The sequence below is a fragment of the Petaurus breviceps genome, unplaced genomic scaffold, assembly GCF_028583685.1.
Source record: "Petaurus breviceps papuanus isolate PSGF00001 unplaced genomic scaffold, PetGlider_PUasm1.0 79, whole genome shotgun sequence".
Classification (NCBI taxonomy): Eukaryota; Metazoa; Chordata; class Mammalia; order Diprotodontia; family Petauridae; genus Petaurus; species Petaurus breviceps.
The window spans coordinates 1-16,139 of NW_027186523.1; the positions used below are offsets into that span (position 1 = coordinate 1).

General features: G+C 36.8%; 1 protein-coding gene across 1 annotated transcript in view; it reads right to left on the bottom strand.

Annotated features, from left to right (window-relative positions):
- Window positions 1–2,580: 2,580 nt before the first annotated feature.
- Window positions 2,581–16,139, bottom strand: part of LOC138175691 (glycogen [starch] synthase, liver) — a gene marked incomplete at its 3' end in the record, with an annotated part of 53,146 nt that continues 39,587 nt past the window's right edge. Inside the window, exons 11-15 of the mRNA XM_069106208.1 lie at window positions 15,018–15,131; window positions 12,979–13,105; window positions 8,809–8,904; window positions 6,905–7,068; window positions 2,581–2,661 (exon numbers count right to left, since the gene is read on the bottom strand). Coding sequence (XP_068962309.1) covers window positions 2,581–2,661; window positions 6,905–7,068; window positions 8,809–8,904; window positions 12,979–13,105; window positions 15,018–15,131 — 582 coding nt within the window. The remainder of the gene's footprint in view (window positions 2,662–6,904; window positions 7,069–8,808; window positions 8,905–12,978; window positions 13,106–15,017; window positions 15,132–16,139) is intronic.

Sequence of the window (16,139 nt, forward strand, 5' to 3'; positions counted from 1 at the left end):
AAGGCAGACTATGAATGATACCTTTTATAATTAGAAGGCAAAACTAGTAAGGACCTGAATCCTTTCAGTTCTTTTGGCATAAGCATCTCTGTTTGGCCCTTTTAAATAGAACGTCCTTCCACTTCCCTTGCCCATTTTGCAAGGGAATGGAGCGGGGAGGGGGTGGGGGGAGATACCTGTTATATCAGTAGTGTCTGTGCTGAAGAATGGGGTATACCTTCTGTGGATGCTTAAACATTAAATCACCCAGATTCAGTAAGAATTTTTATTGAAATAAGGGTTATAGTGAGCATCCAATCAAAATGGAGATTGTTTTTTTGAATAGCTTCTTAATGAAGTTTTGTGAGACAACTAAGTTGTTGTTCAGTCATTTCAGTCATGTCCAACTCTTTGTGACCTCAAATTTGGTTTTTTTTCTTGGCAAAAGCATTGGAGTAGTTTGCCATTTCCTCCTCCAGATCATTTTACAGATGAGGAAACTGAGGCAATCAGGGTCAAGTGACCTACCGAGGGTCACACAAGTATCTGAGGACAGATGAGACTCAGGAAGATGAGTTTTCCTGATTGCAGGTCCAAAACTAGCTGCTGTTCCACCTAGATGCCCCCAAGCAACTAAACACACACAGACTATATTAATGAAGGCAAAAATGCTTCTTTAAATGAATATTTGGAATCTTATAAGTGCTTATTACTTTCCTATCTCCTTCCAAAAAACATTTGAAGTGTCAGAGTCATTTCTTTTAGTGTTGGGGTCAAAGACTGACCTCTGATCCCCACCTTACCTTTCTTTGGGAATATATTACCTAGTGTTGTAATGGAATTTAATAGAAAACATGCTTCTGTGTTCAAGCACTATATCTTGCTTGTCTAGGGAAATTTTTTTAAATGGCATGAAAGAACTGGATCCTAGCGTACAATAGAAATTTCAGAGATATGACACTTTGGCCCTGAAATCTGTTGTTGAGACATATGTACAGCCAAGTGAGGCAGGGTCATGTTTATACCCAAGGGCTAGAGAGTTAGTCCCTGGAGGAAAAAATATGTATGCCATCTGCTGGAGAGTTGTACAACTGCAGGCATCAGCAAAGGCCCTGAGGTGATCTGGGGCAAAGTGAGTCTGAGTTTTGCAATACACAAAGCTGAATAGCAAGGCTCAGAATGGAGCAAATGGAAGCAAAAAGGAGGGGAAACAGCAGCAAGTGGTAGGTGATCAGAAATGCTAAGGAGGGGCAGCTAGGTGGCACAGTGAGTAAAGCGCTGGCTCCGGAGTCAGGAGGACCTACCTGCATTCGGTTCTGGCCTTAGACACTTAACACCCACACAAAAAAAACTAGCTGTGTAATCTTGGGCAAGTTACTTAACCCCAATTGCCCTCCAAAAGGCAAAAAAAAAAAAAGTACTAAGGAAAGAACTAGGTGTGGGCCCAGATAAAGGGGTTTTGGAGCACTTGGAGAAGCCTCAAACCTTCCCCTGGCTGGAGCCCCAATCAAACCATTAATGTGAGCCACAAGCACAGTACAAGTCTCCTGGAAAGAGATGCCAACTTGGGTGTGTGTGTGGGGCGGGGGGGGGGGGGGGGGGTGGGTGGGGTGTTGGTGTCTTGATTCTGTATGGGCTCAGATGTGAGGCTGATTTTGTGTTCATTAATCTGTTCATAAAAATTTTTATGTTTTGTGTATTTAGAACCTGAAAGTGAATTTGGAACTAAACTTTTCTTCTTTTATTCCCTTTTAAAATTATTTATTTTTAACATTTTTTAAAAATTGAGTTCCAAATTCTCTCCCTCTCCCTCCCTTGCCCACCGAGAATGCAAGCAATACAGTATCGATTATATGTGAAATCATGTAGTACCTATTTATTTAATAGCCATATCGTAAAAAGCAAGAAAAAATAAAGAAAATGAGAAAATTATACTTCATTGTGCACTTCATCAGTTCTCTCTGGAAGAGGACAACATTTTTTTTTTCATCACAAATCCTTTGTAATTGTCTTGGATCATTGTAGAGGGGAGGAAGCTAGCCAGACTTCAGCTACGTTGGTCCCTAGATGCCAATGATGAACTCGTCCTGATTCCCAGAAAATTTATCTTTAACCAGTCCTGCCCTGTCTATTCCTACCAGAGACCAAGCTAAGCTTTTAATTCTTCTCTACCTGGGGCAGGCATACTTATCATCTAGGGGTTTCAAACATAAGATTTTCCCCAGATTGTTCAGAGAAAATAAGAGGTCCGTCTATCTACCAGGTGAGAGACATTAATCAGCATTCTCTACACCTTTATTCTAGTCTCTTACAAAGAAGTATCCTTTTCCCTCACCAGCAAAACCTCTGCCCCTACCCTTGATTCCATCCAGTCCCATTTTCTTGCCCACACAGTCATCTGTATTAATATTCATTCTCTTTCCATCTGCTTTGATTTGAATGTAGAGAAGTATTGTTTATTGATTTTGTCAATATTTATATGCTACTAGTAGAGTTTCCTATGAAAAAGAAGTTACATATACATTTATATTACAAATATATAAATAATAATTTTATAAATGTATAATAATATATTATATATAATACATATTTTTTCCTTACCGTTGGTGGTGGTGAAGATTCAGCATGAAATTTATCTGGAAAAGCTCTGCTTAGTGTTAGGTGTCTGGCATGCATATAGTACTATAATAGAAAAACAATTTTACATTTTTTTTAAGAAATATATCTTTATATGTTTTCCATAGGTTTCTGAGTCTTGAAACATTTTCTAAATAAACATTTAACTCTTCTTTCACTTCTGTGATACTTGTGGCACTGCAAATAGTACACATTTGCTCAGGTGCTGCCTTCCTTAAAAAAGCAAAGGCTTTTTTTACCTAATAAAAGAATGCAAGATCTTGAGTTGCCCACCAGGTGGCTCTCTACATAGGTCTAGAGTCTAAGTTTTTGTCAGTCTTCCTGGAATATTAGTCTTCATGAAAGCTTGTTATTACCCTGCTTAGCCAGCTTCCACCATGGCTTCAAGCAGAAGTACTGGCCAGCATCAGAATTTATTTATTGGATGAAATAGCATATCACTCAAAATGTAAAACTATATAATCTATGCTCCATACTAGGAATTCCATAACTTTCAATCCCTTTACTTCTTGGTTTTCAGTAAACTTTCCTGTACCACTGTTTAATATAAAAGGACAGAAATCCTAGCATTTGCCATGCATATACACATAAGAAATAAAAAGAAATTAATTAGTTTTAATAGTGTGGCATAGTTATTTATCCTAATTCTTCATACCCCTTGATAAATTTCTCATACCACCTGGTAGTATAACCCAGGTGGAGAACCATGGTCTAAAATAAGTTTTATAGATCTTATCTCATTCCTGGACTCATTTCTACTGGTTCACAACCCACATCCACCAGACTTAGTTTTACTTAGTATACTGTGATCATAAGAGTTTATTTAATAAAAAAGAAAAGGAAATGGATCACATTTTCCTTCCTGGAGTCATTTGTCTCTAGCCATCTAATAAGCCTCCTCCCACTTACCCTACCAGATCTTTGGGTGTGGTTGGAGAAATTCCTACATCACCTACATCTGCAGTTCTTGGAAAGGAATAAAGGAAAGGGTATATATCTGTGCATTCAGGACCAATCTCCCTTCTTAGCTCACCATCCTGATTGAATTAAATTTCTGGGAATTTCAGTGTTCAAGATCTCCTCTTATCATAGTTACTCTTTTTCCTCCTTGCTCCAGGGTCATAACCTTCACAGAGCTTATCCCTGGCACTCTCATTCACTAACCAATATAGTGATTGACAGATCACAATCTGGTCTAACTATGAAAGCTCCATAGTCCCAATGCAAACATATTTTGCTTGCCAATCAGGATATACCGTTCTTCAAGGTTAGAGAGAAAAAAGAAGCAACCAATTCTGTATGCCCATATATAGATCTTGTGTCCCTCTATCCTATCATATAGCTTTCTCTTTATATTGCAACTGTGAATTCCCCAAAACTTCCAGGGAGGGACAATGGGCAATCTCTCTCCTGTGTATCCCAGGATCATCATAAATCTCTTTGCCAGTCTTCACCCAAGGCTCAGAGGAAGATAAGTCAAACAGATAGAAGTCAAGGCATGGACACAAGTTACAAAATATAGGGGGAAAAACGTTATTCTTGACCTGATTTTGACCAGTTCAATACCTTGTTGAGAGAAATACAAATGAAAGGAACCCTGGGGGAGAGTGTCTACTAAGTCTTATCACGATAGAGAACAATAGTCTAGTATGCATTTAAAATGTTGGGAAAGCCAATTTCAAAGTATTCAGAAAAAGGCAAGATCCAATGTTGTAAGTTTTTGCAGAAGTCACTCAAGAGCAAAAAGGAGCAGGGGGGACTATTTAAATCAATCAGTCAAGAAGCGTTTATTAAATGCCAGGCACTAGACCAGCTGCTGGGGATACAAAGAGAAAAATTAAAGAGTCCCTGCATTCAAGACACTTAAAGACTGGTATGGCTCAGTGGGGAACTCACTTATTAGCTCAAAATTTTAAAAGATCTTTTTGGAAGATAAAAGTAAAGGCAGGCCAAAGAAAATGACCATAAAAGAGTAGTACCATCCTCTGTAAGTGTAGTGGCAGGGTTACAAAAGTGCCCAAAAAGAGCTAAAACCAGCAGTGCATGCTAAAGATAGTAAAAAGGAATTTTTTTCAAAGGTTATGTTGGAGGCAAGAGAAAGATCTCAAAAGGGATAGGGCAACTACTCAAGACAGAGCAAAGTAAGTGAGATATGAAGGTAGAACTACTCAACTCTTATTCTGCTGCTGTTTTCTTCATAAAGAGATACTTAAAGAAAGCTATCATAATTTCCCTGTCTTCTTTTCTCTAGTAATATTACATGGGCATCTTGGCTGCCCTTCTTTAAACACTATCTTGTTCATCATTATCTTTGCCAAATTGGAAGCACCCAGAACTGACTGTGATATCCCAGTTATAGATTGACCCTTGTAGATAATACTGTGATCATCAGTTATTTATTCCTGGGAAAAAAAATGCCTTTTTTTTCTGCTTTTTGGAAGGCAGTTGGGGTCAAGTGACTTACCCAAGGTCACACGGCTAGTAAGTGTTAAGTGTCTGAGGCTGGTTTTGAACTCAGGTCCTCCTGACTCCAGGGCCAGTGGAATCAGTTCACTGACTACCTATTCACTGCATCACCTAGCCACCCCCAAGACTCTTTTCTTAATGTGAGATTGCATTAACCTTTTTGATTACTGTATTATACTGTTGGCTTGTACTGAGAAATCTGTTCTTCTGCTTGCTGGACATCTTCACCTGAATGACCTGTAAGCCTCTCCTTTCAACATGTACAAAATATAACATTTTATATTTCCGTTTAAACCTATCTCTTCTGTGAAATTCCCTGTTTCTGCTGATGGCACCACACTTATAAAAATTGCCCAGGTCTGTAATCTTAAGAATCATCCTTAACACTTTGTTTTCCCTCAAACCTCATACATAATCAGTTTTCAAATCTTATCTATACTTACTCTTTGGTATCTAAATTTGTGTTCAGTCCTCTCCCTCCTTTACATTAACATAGCCTTTATCCTAGTGCGGGTCCTCATCACTTCTCATTTGGACTATTGTGACTACATCCTCATTGATCTCCCTCCCCCCAATCTCTAACCTCTAATCCATTATATAAACAGCTTTCACATTGATATTTTTAAAAGACAGATCTGATGAGTTTACCTCTGGCCCCATTCAAAACTCTTCTATGACTTTCTATTGCTCCCTGAATTTAAAAGAAAAATTGTCAGTTTTTTAAAAATAGAAAAAACTTAAAATTACAAAAAAACCTACTACATTCAATGTTATGCCAAAAGTTGAATACTTAAAGAATGAATATTTACAAAATATATATATATGTCCAACTTTATTTTTAAGAGAGATACCAAACAATTCAAACTCAGAAGGAACATTAAGAAAGTCAAGAATGAACTCCAATAGAAAAAAGAAATCACTTGCACCTGGAAAAGGGAGGTATTGTTATATAAAATTTGGAAACACTGGCCTAAGTATTGACCACTTCTATACATGGTTTAGGAAGACCAAAGAAAGAGGTCATAGGAGCTGAGGAATTCAGATGTCAAAGTGTTTAAAGGAAGGCATTGAGCAGGGGTCAGCATAGAAAAAAAATACTATGAGCCAAGTACTGAATTTAATTGGGAGGAGAGAGACTTACTGACACCTGGAGTTCCAGAGATGACAGCAACAAAGATCTGGGAAGAATGAAGTGAATTTTAAAAGAAATGAAGTGTCTGCTGAGTTATGCTGATAGAGAAAGAGACTGAAAGTGGAATGGAGAAAAAGGAGTACCCAGACTCCCTCTCCTGGACCTATGTTGTCAGAACATGTGACAAAGGGAGCATGACCTTTAGAGAAAGTGCCAAGAGATAGTTTGTCTTCAGGGGAAATCTAGGTTTCAGAGAAAGACAGAAAGAATGTGAAAGGAAGAGATCTAGGGTTAAGGGGAGTTTGTTAACAATAAAGGAAGATTCCAATAAAGGAGGGAAGGAAGGTCAGAGAGGATAAAAGCTAGGGAGAATTAAAACTGAGTTAGTTGTGCAGTAATGATGGCAGCCAGAGTCTGCCTCCTTCACCACTCATGATGCATATTCCTCACAGATCCACACTGATCCCATGTTCATTCTTGACATCTCATGAGGCACAGCTCACCTGGAGAGGTGGTGCAATGGGGACAGTGTAGCCCAGCATGGAGGTAGAACCTGGGACCCTGACATGTTGGTAGCTTAGGGACCAGGCAAGAGAGTGGGTTGGTCAGGAGGCTGACTCTGCACCACTTTTGTGCATGGGGTAAGGCCCTGACAGCCTAAATCTAGTTCAGACTCTAAGGTTCACTTACCCTGCCTAAGTATTTCCAGTCCAGAAGATCAGATAGTCTTTCAGTTCTGTTCCTCTGGATAATTCTCTGGCGACGAGACTGTTTGCAGAATCCATAGAGAAACTGAGTAAGCTGATTGCAGGACTCATCTGGTGAGCAGAACCTCCTATCAACAATGTAAATACCTGAAGGGCATAAAGGCCAAAACACTGGTAAAATTTCAGTTTTTTTTGTTACATAACTTTTCTTTCTGCTTTCTTTCCTATTGTTCTTTTTCCTTCTTCCCTTTATACCCTGTTTATTATTATTCTCTTCCTTCCTTCTTCCCTTAGATTACCACCATTTTCTTCCTTGCCTAGAACCCACCCTTTTCCCTATGATCCTCTACTTTCTCCATGACCTCCTTCTAACTAGTTACTTTGTTAAAAGTAAAGAACTGATAGGGTGGGGGTCTTGGAATACTGCATTAGTGTGGCAGAATGTGTCTGACAACAGTACTACATTCATAAAATGTTAAAGGAGAAAGAAATGGCTGTGTATGGTCAGAGCCTGAATGTTATTTTATAGCTTTATTTGAGGCTAGTTCACTTAGATATGGCCTGACTTTTTTACATACATTGATTTTATTCACTTTTTTAAAAAGTCATTTTGGCATGATATCATGCCAACAGTATGGTGAATTAATACAATTCTTGCACCTCATCTCACAACATCTTTGGATATTAAGAGAAGCAGATAACCAAACTTGTATAATTGTATGGTTGTCAAAAAGGTCTTTTTCACTGTTAGTGGGGTGCCTATTTAACGGGTGAACACATTTATATAACACATGGGTGACTATAATGTATATATATATATACAAATGTATATATAAATTTAAAATATATAACTTGTAACCCAATTTAATGTGAGCTAACAAGAAGGTAAGCTGCTCTTGTCTAGAACATTTATTCTTTAGAGCAGGAGTTCTTAATTTGGGGTTCATGAACTTGTTTTCAAAAATGTTTTGATTAGTACAAAAGGTTAGGAACCTCTGCCTTAGAGCCTCCCTCCTGAAGAAAAAGAAAAAAGAAAAAGAAAAGGTCTACAAGCCTCATAAAAATCTATTTAAAGGTTAAATCATGGGTAAAGTCAGTTATTTCTTTGGGTAGAAATGATGCATGCTTATTAATTTACTCACCCCCACACTTTGGTTATAATAATACTTATTCTGAACAGTAGAGGGCAAAATAGATACACGGAAAGTAAAGGAACTGATCCATGAACTGAAGGACCATAGGATTTAGAGCTGGAAGGTACCTCAGAGATCATCTAGTCTCCTTTATTTTATGGAGGAGACTAAGTACCATTGTTTTCTTAAAGTTTACTGCTAGTGAGTGGCAGCACCAAGATTTTCAGCTCACATCCTCTGACTTTCTACTACCTTGCTCTGCCTATCCTAGTGATAATGACCTGTTTGGGGTATTGGGACATATCATTAAGGTTTAAAATCTTGTCTTTACCCATAGCCATAGATTTGAATCTAACTTTCATTTAAGCCAAGAATATAAATATTAATTAAATATATTGTTAGTTTTATAGAATCAGATATAAGACAAAAAACAGGTCAGCCTTATAGACTGTATATATGCATATATGGAGAGAGAGACAGAGGCAGACAGAGAAAGACAAAGACAGAGAGAAAGAGACAGATATTGAGGGAGATGATAGAGAGAGATGCATAGATAGATGATAGATATTAATATATGGATAAATGGATGGAAAGACAGACAGATAGATAGATAGATAGATAGATAGATAGATAGATAGATAGACGGACAGATAGATAGATAGATGGATGGATAGTGATCTCATCACATAAATGTATATGTGCCCATTTTTTAATCCATCTTGATCTAGGTTTAAATGAGTGGTAAAAATCTTACCATAAGCAGCTGGGTCAGTTACATGTTCTTGCATGAAACAGCCAAAGCCAGAGAGGTTTGTCGTCACACTTGGAATGCCCATCACAGTGCATTCAGCTGTCAATAGGCAGGGAGAAAGGTTCTACTTTATACTTAGAGCAGAATTATTTTGTAAAGAAAATAGGCCATAGTTTCCATCTATCTACTGCCAAAATTTTCTATTCCAGGTGGGAAAGGTGTTTGACATTTTCCTTCACCTGAAATACTTTTGCTTATTTGTACCTTATAGAGACCTTATCTTAAATTTGTGAATCAGGCAAAGTATATCTTTAATATTCCCCGTTTCTGTCCCTTGCTGCCTCCCTTCCCCATCCACAGGCACCAATGGATGTCAGCTCTTTCCCTTTTCTCCCAATCAAAGCCAGAAAAAAAGTTTAATAATTTTTTTACATTTAAACTGTAAAATATTCTTAAGACATAAAGTGTTACCCTATCTCTGAAAAAATAAAATTAGTATTTTAATAGAAATCAAAGTTTTAACCCAAAACAATAAATATCAAACCATCTTCATCTTTACCATTAAAGAAGCTTGTAAAAAGCCTCAGCTCATTGTTGAACAAATTATTTTTTTACTAGTTGTAGGTTATGTTTTCCAGTTTTAAGAACTTATGAATTATTTATATGATAGGCTCACAGTTCATTTCAACTAAGGTAGGATTTATAATGGTTTCCTGGCTTATCAGACAATTAAATTTCTTAGGGTCTTAGGTTTTTGGGAAAATGTACTTCCCTTCAAATTAAAAAAAAAGAGGGGAAATGGTTGAGCTTTAGGTACTAAGATTAATTAATTAATGTTTCTGACTTTCCTGGGACAGATTACACAGCACAGTTAAAAATTAGGGATTTTGAAGTATGTATAGCTTCTGCATGAAAAAAAAGTGGTCAATACAATATAATATTTGTTAATATTTATATTAGAAATGAATTGTAAAACTCCAGAATTAACCAGATGGCAAATGACAACATACTGTTTAATTTGGTGGTAGAGTTAGATGAGAGAGGAAGAAGGTTAGCCTTTCTATTACCTCTAAATTTAAAACACTTAGATAGCTCTCTGTCTCTCAGTATATATGCACATGTGTGCATGTGTGTACAAATATGCACATATATACACATACACATAGATAGATATACTTTCTGTCTACATGGTCTACAAAATATTAGATGATACATTCATCAAAATCAGGCTCTTGATTTTATTATGTATTCCTAAGCATAACACAGAATAGGGCTAAGAGAGCCTATACATGCAAGATAAATGATAATAAAATTAATTTAAATATATGTTCACACTCAAATTCTCAAGTCATAAGAATATATTATTTAAAGGATGACTTTTAGTCAGTTACATTTTTCCTTAATATTCAATGATTAATCTCAAGAAATATTAGGGATTCTATGATAAATGAAAAGGCAAAACATGTTAGCAGATAATATGTTAACATAAATTAGAGGGAATTAAGATATTGCAAACTGCTTTAAGAGATTATGTGGAGTGTTCAATAGTGAGTAACTGACTTCATGGCCAATACCAACTACTCAGAAATGAAACTGAACTTACTAAAGCTAAATTAACTAATCAATGGTGCATAGGACTCTGACTTCTTTTGGGGACAGAAAGTCAGTTGAATAGGCTACCTTGTCCTACATCTCAGTAAGCCTCTTTACTCTCCTCTCTTCATTCTTCCTTCAAGAATCGAGAGGACTTTTTTTTTTTTTGCTTTTTAAAAATCCTGATTAACTTGCTTCTTAGAAGAAAACTTATTGAGATTATATTCTACATCCATCTATATAGACCAATACTTACTTTCTCTATTGCAAAAATCCAACACTTTCTTTCACTCTGTATTTTATACTTCTTTGGACACTCGCATTCACTTTGTGCTACAATTGAGTTTCTGAAGATTTTGAAAGTTCTTCATTGTTGTAATCAAACCTGATACATAGTTCTCCGACCTCTGCCTTCCTTTTATCAGTCTTTGTGTTGTTGTTGTTTAGTCATTTCAGCCATGTTTGATTCTCCATTGGACTTTTCTTGACAAAGGTGCCAGAGTGGTTTGCCATTTCTATCTCCAACTCTTTTTACAGATGAAGAAACTGGGGCAAACAGGGTGGGTCACACAGCTAGTAAGTGTCTGGGGCCAGATTTGAATTCAGGAAGATGAGTCTTCCTGACTCCAGGCCTGGCACTCTATCTATCTGTTGTGCCATCCAGCTACCCTAATTTGCCTTAGCTGGGTCTAGAATTAATAATATCACAAGGATTATGCATCACAAAGACACATTAGTTCTTTTGCCATTGATTTTAAAACTGATTATTTTCTCTGAAATGTCTTCCTTTAAAATAAGAAATGAAATTACTTCTAAACAAGTGAAGAGGTACATTTCCAGTTAACTATCAGACAAAAAAAGTCAATATTTTCTTTGCTTTAGATATGAAAGTAATTTTTCTTGTCAATTAGGCATCATATATCCAGCTAAAAACTGAGCCATCTTGGTGATAAAGGTAACATTGCTACTGGATCCATGAGAAACAAATGAGGTAATGCTATTGAGAATAAGTTGTGGAAAAGAGGAATTCCTGAATGGTTATACAATATGCTTATTGTATCATACCACTATGTTACATTTAAAAGTATACACTCTGGGAGTTATTTTAGGGAATAATGTAAACAATTGTTTACTCCTTTTTTGTTCCTATCACTTTTTTTTAATGAGAATACCAAGAGACTGAAAAGGATGTGTGCATATGTCTGCATGTAGAAAAGGGGTTCTCAACCTGTGATCTATAAACTTAAAAAAAAAAACCAACAACACATGGCTGTATTTCAATATTGAGCTGTATTTCGATATAGTTGGTTTCCTTAGTAATCCTCTGTGTTTTACTTTGTTTTTAAAAAACATTATTTTGAAAAGGGATCCATAGGCTTCTCTAGACTGCAAAAGGGTCCATGACCCACAAAAAAAGCTAAGACTCCCTAGAGGAAGCAAGCTGGTACATCAATGGATAAGTGGATTGCACTTGGAGCAAGGAATTCCTAATTTCAAATCCTGCCTCAGACACTTAATAGCAATGTGACCCTGTACTTCTCTCTGCCTGTTTCCTCATCTTAAAGGGAATAATTAAAGTATTTACTTTTTGGGAGTTGGGAGGATTAAAAGGTAATGCATGTAAAATACTCTGTAAATCTTAAAGCACTATCTAAATATGAGTTATTATTATTATTTATGGTCAATGTCCCATTTTTTGTAGTAATGGATGAGAATAGAAATGCATAAAATAGTAAAAAAACAATTATACCTTCTACATTGTGGGATTGTAGGGGTATGGCATCCTGATATCTGGAAAATCCATGTAAAACTTTTTGTCCCTCCCTTTGTACCAGAGAAGTCTGAATTATCATGGCATTAAAAGATAAAATGTGTTTATATTATACAATACGCTACATATATTTTATGCATTTCTGAGTTTTTAAACTTTTCTTCTGTTGTCTTCTGGCCTTATGTGTCATCTGCAGCTTCCTCAAAACTCCCCCAAAATTCCATTTACTTTCTTATGTCAACCCACTATATATCAGAAACCATGATAGGAAAAATCATGATGTGGAAGGGATAACTATATTACCTAATCTGATATATGTACATTACATAATAGGACACTGAAGATGAATGCATGCTGGCCAGTAGGAATTCCCAACTTCCATACACACACACACACACACACACACACACACACACACCTTTAGAAATATATCCACATACTTCCTCACAAATTCATATTTTGCTCTTGTACTTACCTCTGGGACAGACCTGTCTTTTTCCCTCTGCCCTCAGTTCCAGGTCAATCCTGTTCTCTTTCTTAAACCCACAAATCCACTGAAAGTTGACTATAAATCCAATACTGATTGCTACCTTTTGTTTTTATATTACCTTAATTTCTGAATATATCCCACTCAATATATCCTAACCAGCAAGCCATTCCTTGCAACATTGATTTTAAAAAAGTTAAGGAAAGTCAACTAATACCTAAATTATGTGACACTACGCTCTCAACACACACAACCACCTGTGTGTGCAAATGCTCGCAAGTATGTGCTTACACACACACACATCTTTATACATAATACTAACCTGGAGTATAACCCCAGGGTTCATAATATGATGGAAATACTCCAAGATGACAGCCTCTGACAAACTCTTCATAATCCATAGGTAATAATGGACTGGTTGAGGAAAGGAATTCTGGATGTAAAATCACCTAGTCACGTGAGAAAAAGAAAGGAAGTTAAAGCATAAAGGTATCTATGATCAAATACAGTGTCAAAATCCTCTTTGACTTTTAGAGGTTTTTACAGCAAGGCCTCCCCTTATCTTTCTAGCCTTGCTATTTACTATTTCCCTTCTTGTCTTCAGTTGTTCAGCCAGTCTGGCCTTCTAGCTGTTCCTCACATGTGGCATTCCATTTGCAATATACTCCCTCCTCACCTGGACCTCTTAGAATCCTTTGTTTTCTTTAAGACTTGGTTTAAGAGCCACCTGCTCCATGATCGTAGTTCACTTAGCTTTATGTTCATATTGTATATATTTTGTACATATTCACATTATACATACATGTCCTCTCCCTTGCTAGAACATAATCTTGAGGGCAAGGACTGTCTCAATTTTGTCTTTGTAACTCCAGCACTAAACAGTGCCTAGGACATAGCAGTCCCTTAACAAAAGCTTCTTATAGATTATTTTAATTCAGTAGCATTCATTTTTATGGAAGGTATAAAAGATTAAATTGATTGGTATTTACTCCCAATAGGGCTCTAGATTATTATCAATGTAAAGAATAAAAGCCAATTTTTACTTAAGGTTCAGATAGGACTATTTGTGGAATTTGTTAAAGCATTCCATTTAATTCAGCAGACATTAAACATCTATTATGTTCATGGCATTATGCTAGGTTCCAAATTAATAAACCATATACCTTCCTTCTACCGATTATTTCCAACTTTTCCTGTGTAGAGATAGCTTGTTTGTATATAATTTGCAGGTTCTCTCTCTTGACTGTGACATCCTTGAGAGCAAATACTGTTTTTGCCTTTTTTTGTATTCCCAGTACTTAGAACCATGTTTGGTGTACAGAAGGCACTTAATCAATGCTTATTGACTGACTGACAATTGCAGAGTTATCAGCTTTTTGGCATAACACTGTGACTGAAGTTCAATTGTCAACCTAAAGTATAGAAATTGTCTCTCCTGATAAAATGTAAGGTCATTAAGACTAGTAACTGTTTCATCTTTGTCTCTGTGTTTCTAGTTCCAAAGACTGAAGGTGCTTAATAAATGCTTGTTAATTTGTGTGGGGGGGGGGGGGAACTGACCACTAAAAATCTAGTTGGGGAAAGCCCATATTCCATCTAGGAGTATGGGAAAACTAGAACCATGCACATACAAAGTAAGTCCAGATCTTCCAGCAAAATAAAAGGACAGAACAAATAGAAAAAAAAGTGATAATATGTTAAATCTTTCAGGTATAGATTCTAGATCCTAGAGTCAAAGAGTAGTAAAAGAGACCTTATCAATCACCTATCCTTTTATCTTAATTTTTAATATTGGGAAACTGAACTCCAAAGAGATTAAATGACTTGCCCAAAGTCATGTTAGTTTGTGGCCAAACCAGGATATGAATCTGGGTATCTTGATGTCTAGTCTAGTAGTTTCGTTTGCAAATGAAATCATAGGCCCCAGTCCAAAAAAAGAGCAAAATAAATAAACAAGTGATGACAAAGCATGCTATAAAGATTTACTTCGTAAAACAATCTTTAGAGGATGTGCCAGAAGATTTGTCTAGATCCAATGCAATTTCCTCTGTTTGACTTTTATCATACACTGAGAACTTTTTAGAATTCTGATCTTTAAGAGATTTTAAATTCTGCAATGAGTTAATAATGTTTATCACATTCTACTACTCCATTAAAAAGCAGACCAGTTTATTTTAGCAAGAAATTAAACACATTTTTTAACAAGTGAAAATTTTAAATTCAGTTTAACCCAAACACCCCATTGTTCAAACATTTTGGTGAAATGAGGTTATACTGTTATAACCTGAGCTTCTCATCTATGTCCTATAGTAAAGATCTGTAAGTGGGAATTTAATTTTCTGAAACATAAATCAGAACTACCTTGACTCTGTCTGTACGACTGTTGAAAAGTCCAATCCGCCGAATGGTACTGAGGATAGGATCAGTGGAATCATCAATCATGTTGTGAGTAGTTACTGGAGGCAAGCTTTGTCGCTAGAGGTGTAAGATGAAGACAAAATTAAGTTTTGGAGATAATCCATGTGTGATTAGAATCAGCAATAGCTGATTGTCAGCAATTCTTTATAGTAACAGTATCCACTAATTAGCATGCCATGGTTTACAAAGTGCTTTCCTTATAACCAGGAAGGTTGTGTACAGCCTCCATTATACAAATGAGCATTTTGAAGCTGAGTAGTGAAGGGATTCGATCAGTCACACAGTTAAATTTCATAATGGGGACTTGAACCTGGGCTTTTGGATTAAAGGTCCAGACTTCACCCACTATACTGTACCATACTGTCCTTCATGTCATGATCGTGTACATACAGAGGAGCCATGTTGTCTTTGGGACCTACACCCCCAAACAAGCCTATAAGGAGCAAAGCAGACTCTTATTGGAAGAGGACATTTGAGACACTTCGGGGTAGGAAGGCTCACAAAAGAAATGATAGGAGTGAAGATTTCAACTGAGATACTCAAAGAGAGAGAAAATGGCCAGGGAGCCAGCAGGCTGCTGTGTTTGACATTTCACACCCTCAAGCAGAAGGCTTTCCCTTTTCTACGATGGGATTCAATAGCTGCCAAAGATTTCTTAGCTATAGTTCCCTTCCAAAATCCCAGATCCAGTGCTTTGATACAAGCCTCACGAGGCCTAGGGCATCTGAGTTCAATCAGGGGTCAAGTTGCTAATAACCCTTTGTTCTTTCCTAGTTTGCTTCCTTACGCTGAAGTAGTGCCAGGAGAGTGGACTCACAAGTCTGTTTTTCCTGTTTTATTAGTTTAAAAGCCTAGGTTGATAGAAAAGCTGGTTGTGAGCAGTGGTTGAATAGATAGCGAATCCCATCAGGTTCTGGTAACCAGAATGTGGCCATGGGGTGCTGCATTATGGGAAGCTCATTAGAGGAGAGACAGAAAGACAGATAGATACATAGACAGACAGACAGACAGACAGATGGACAGACAGACAGACAGACAGACAGACAGACAGACAGACAGACAGAC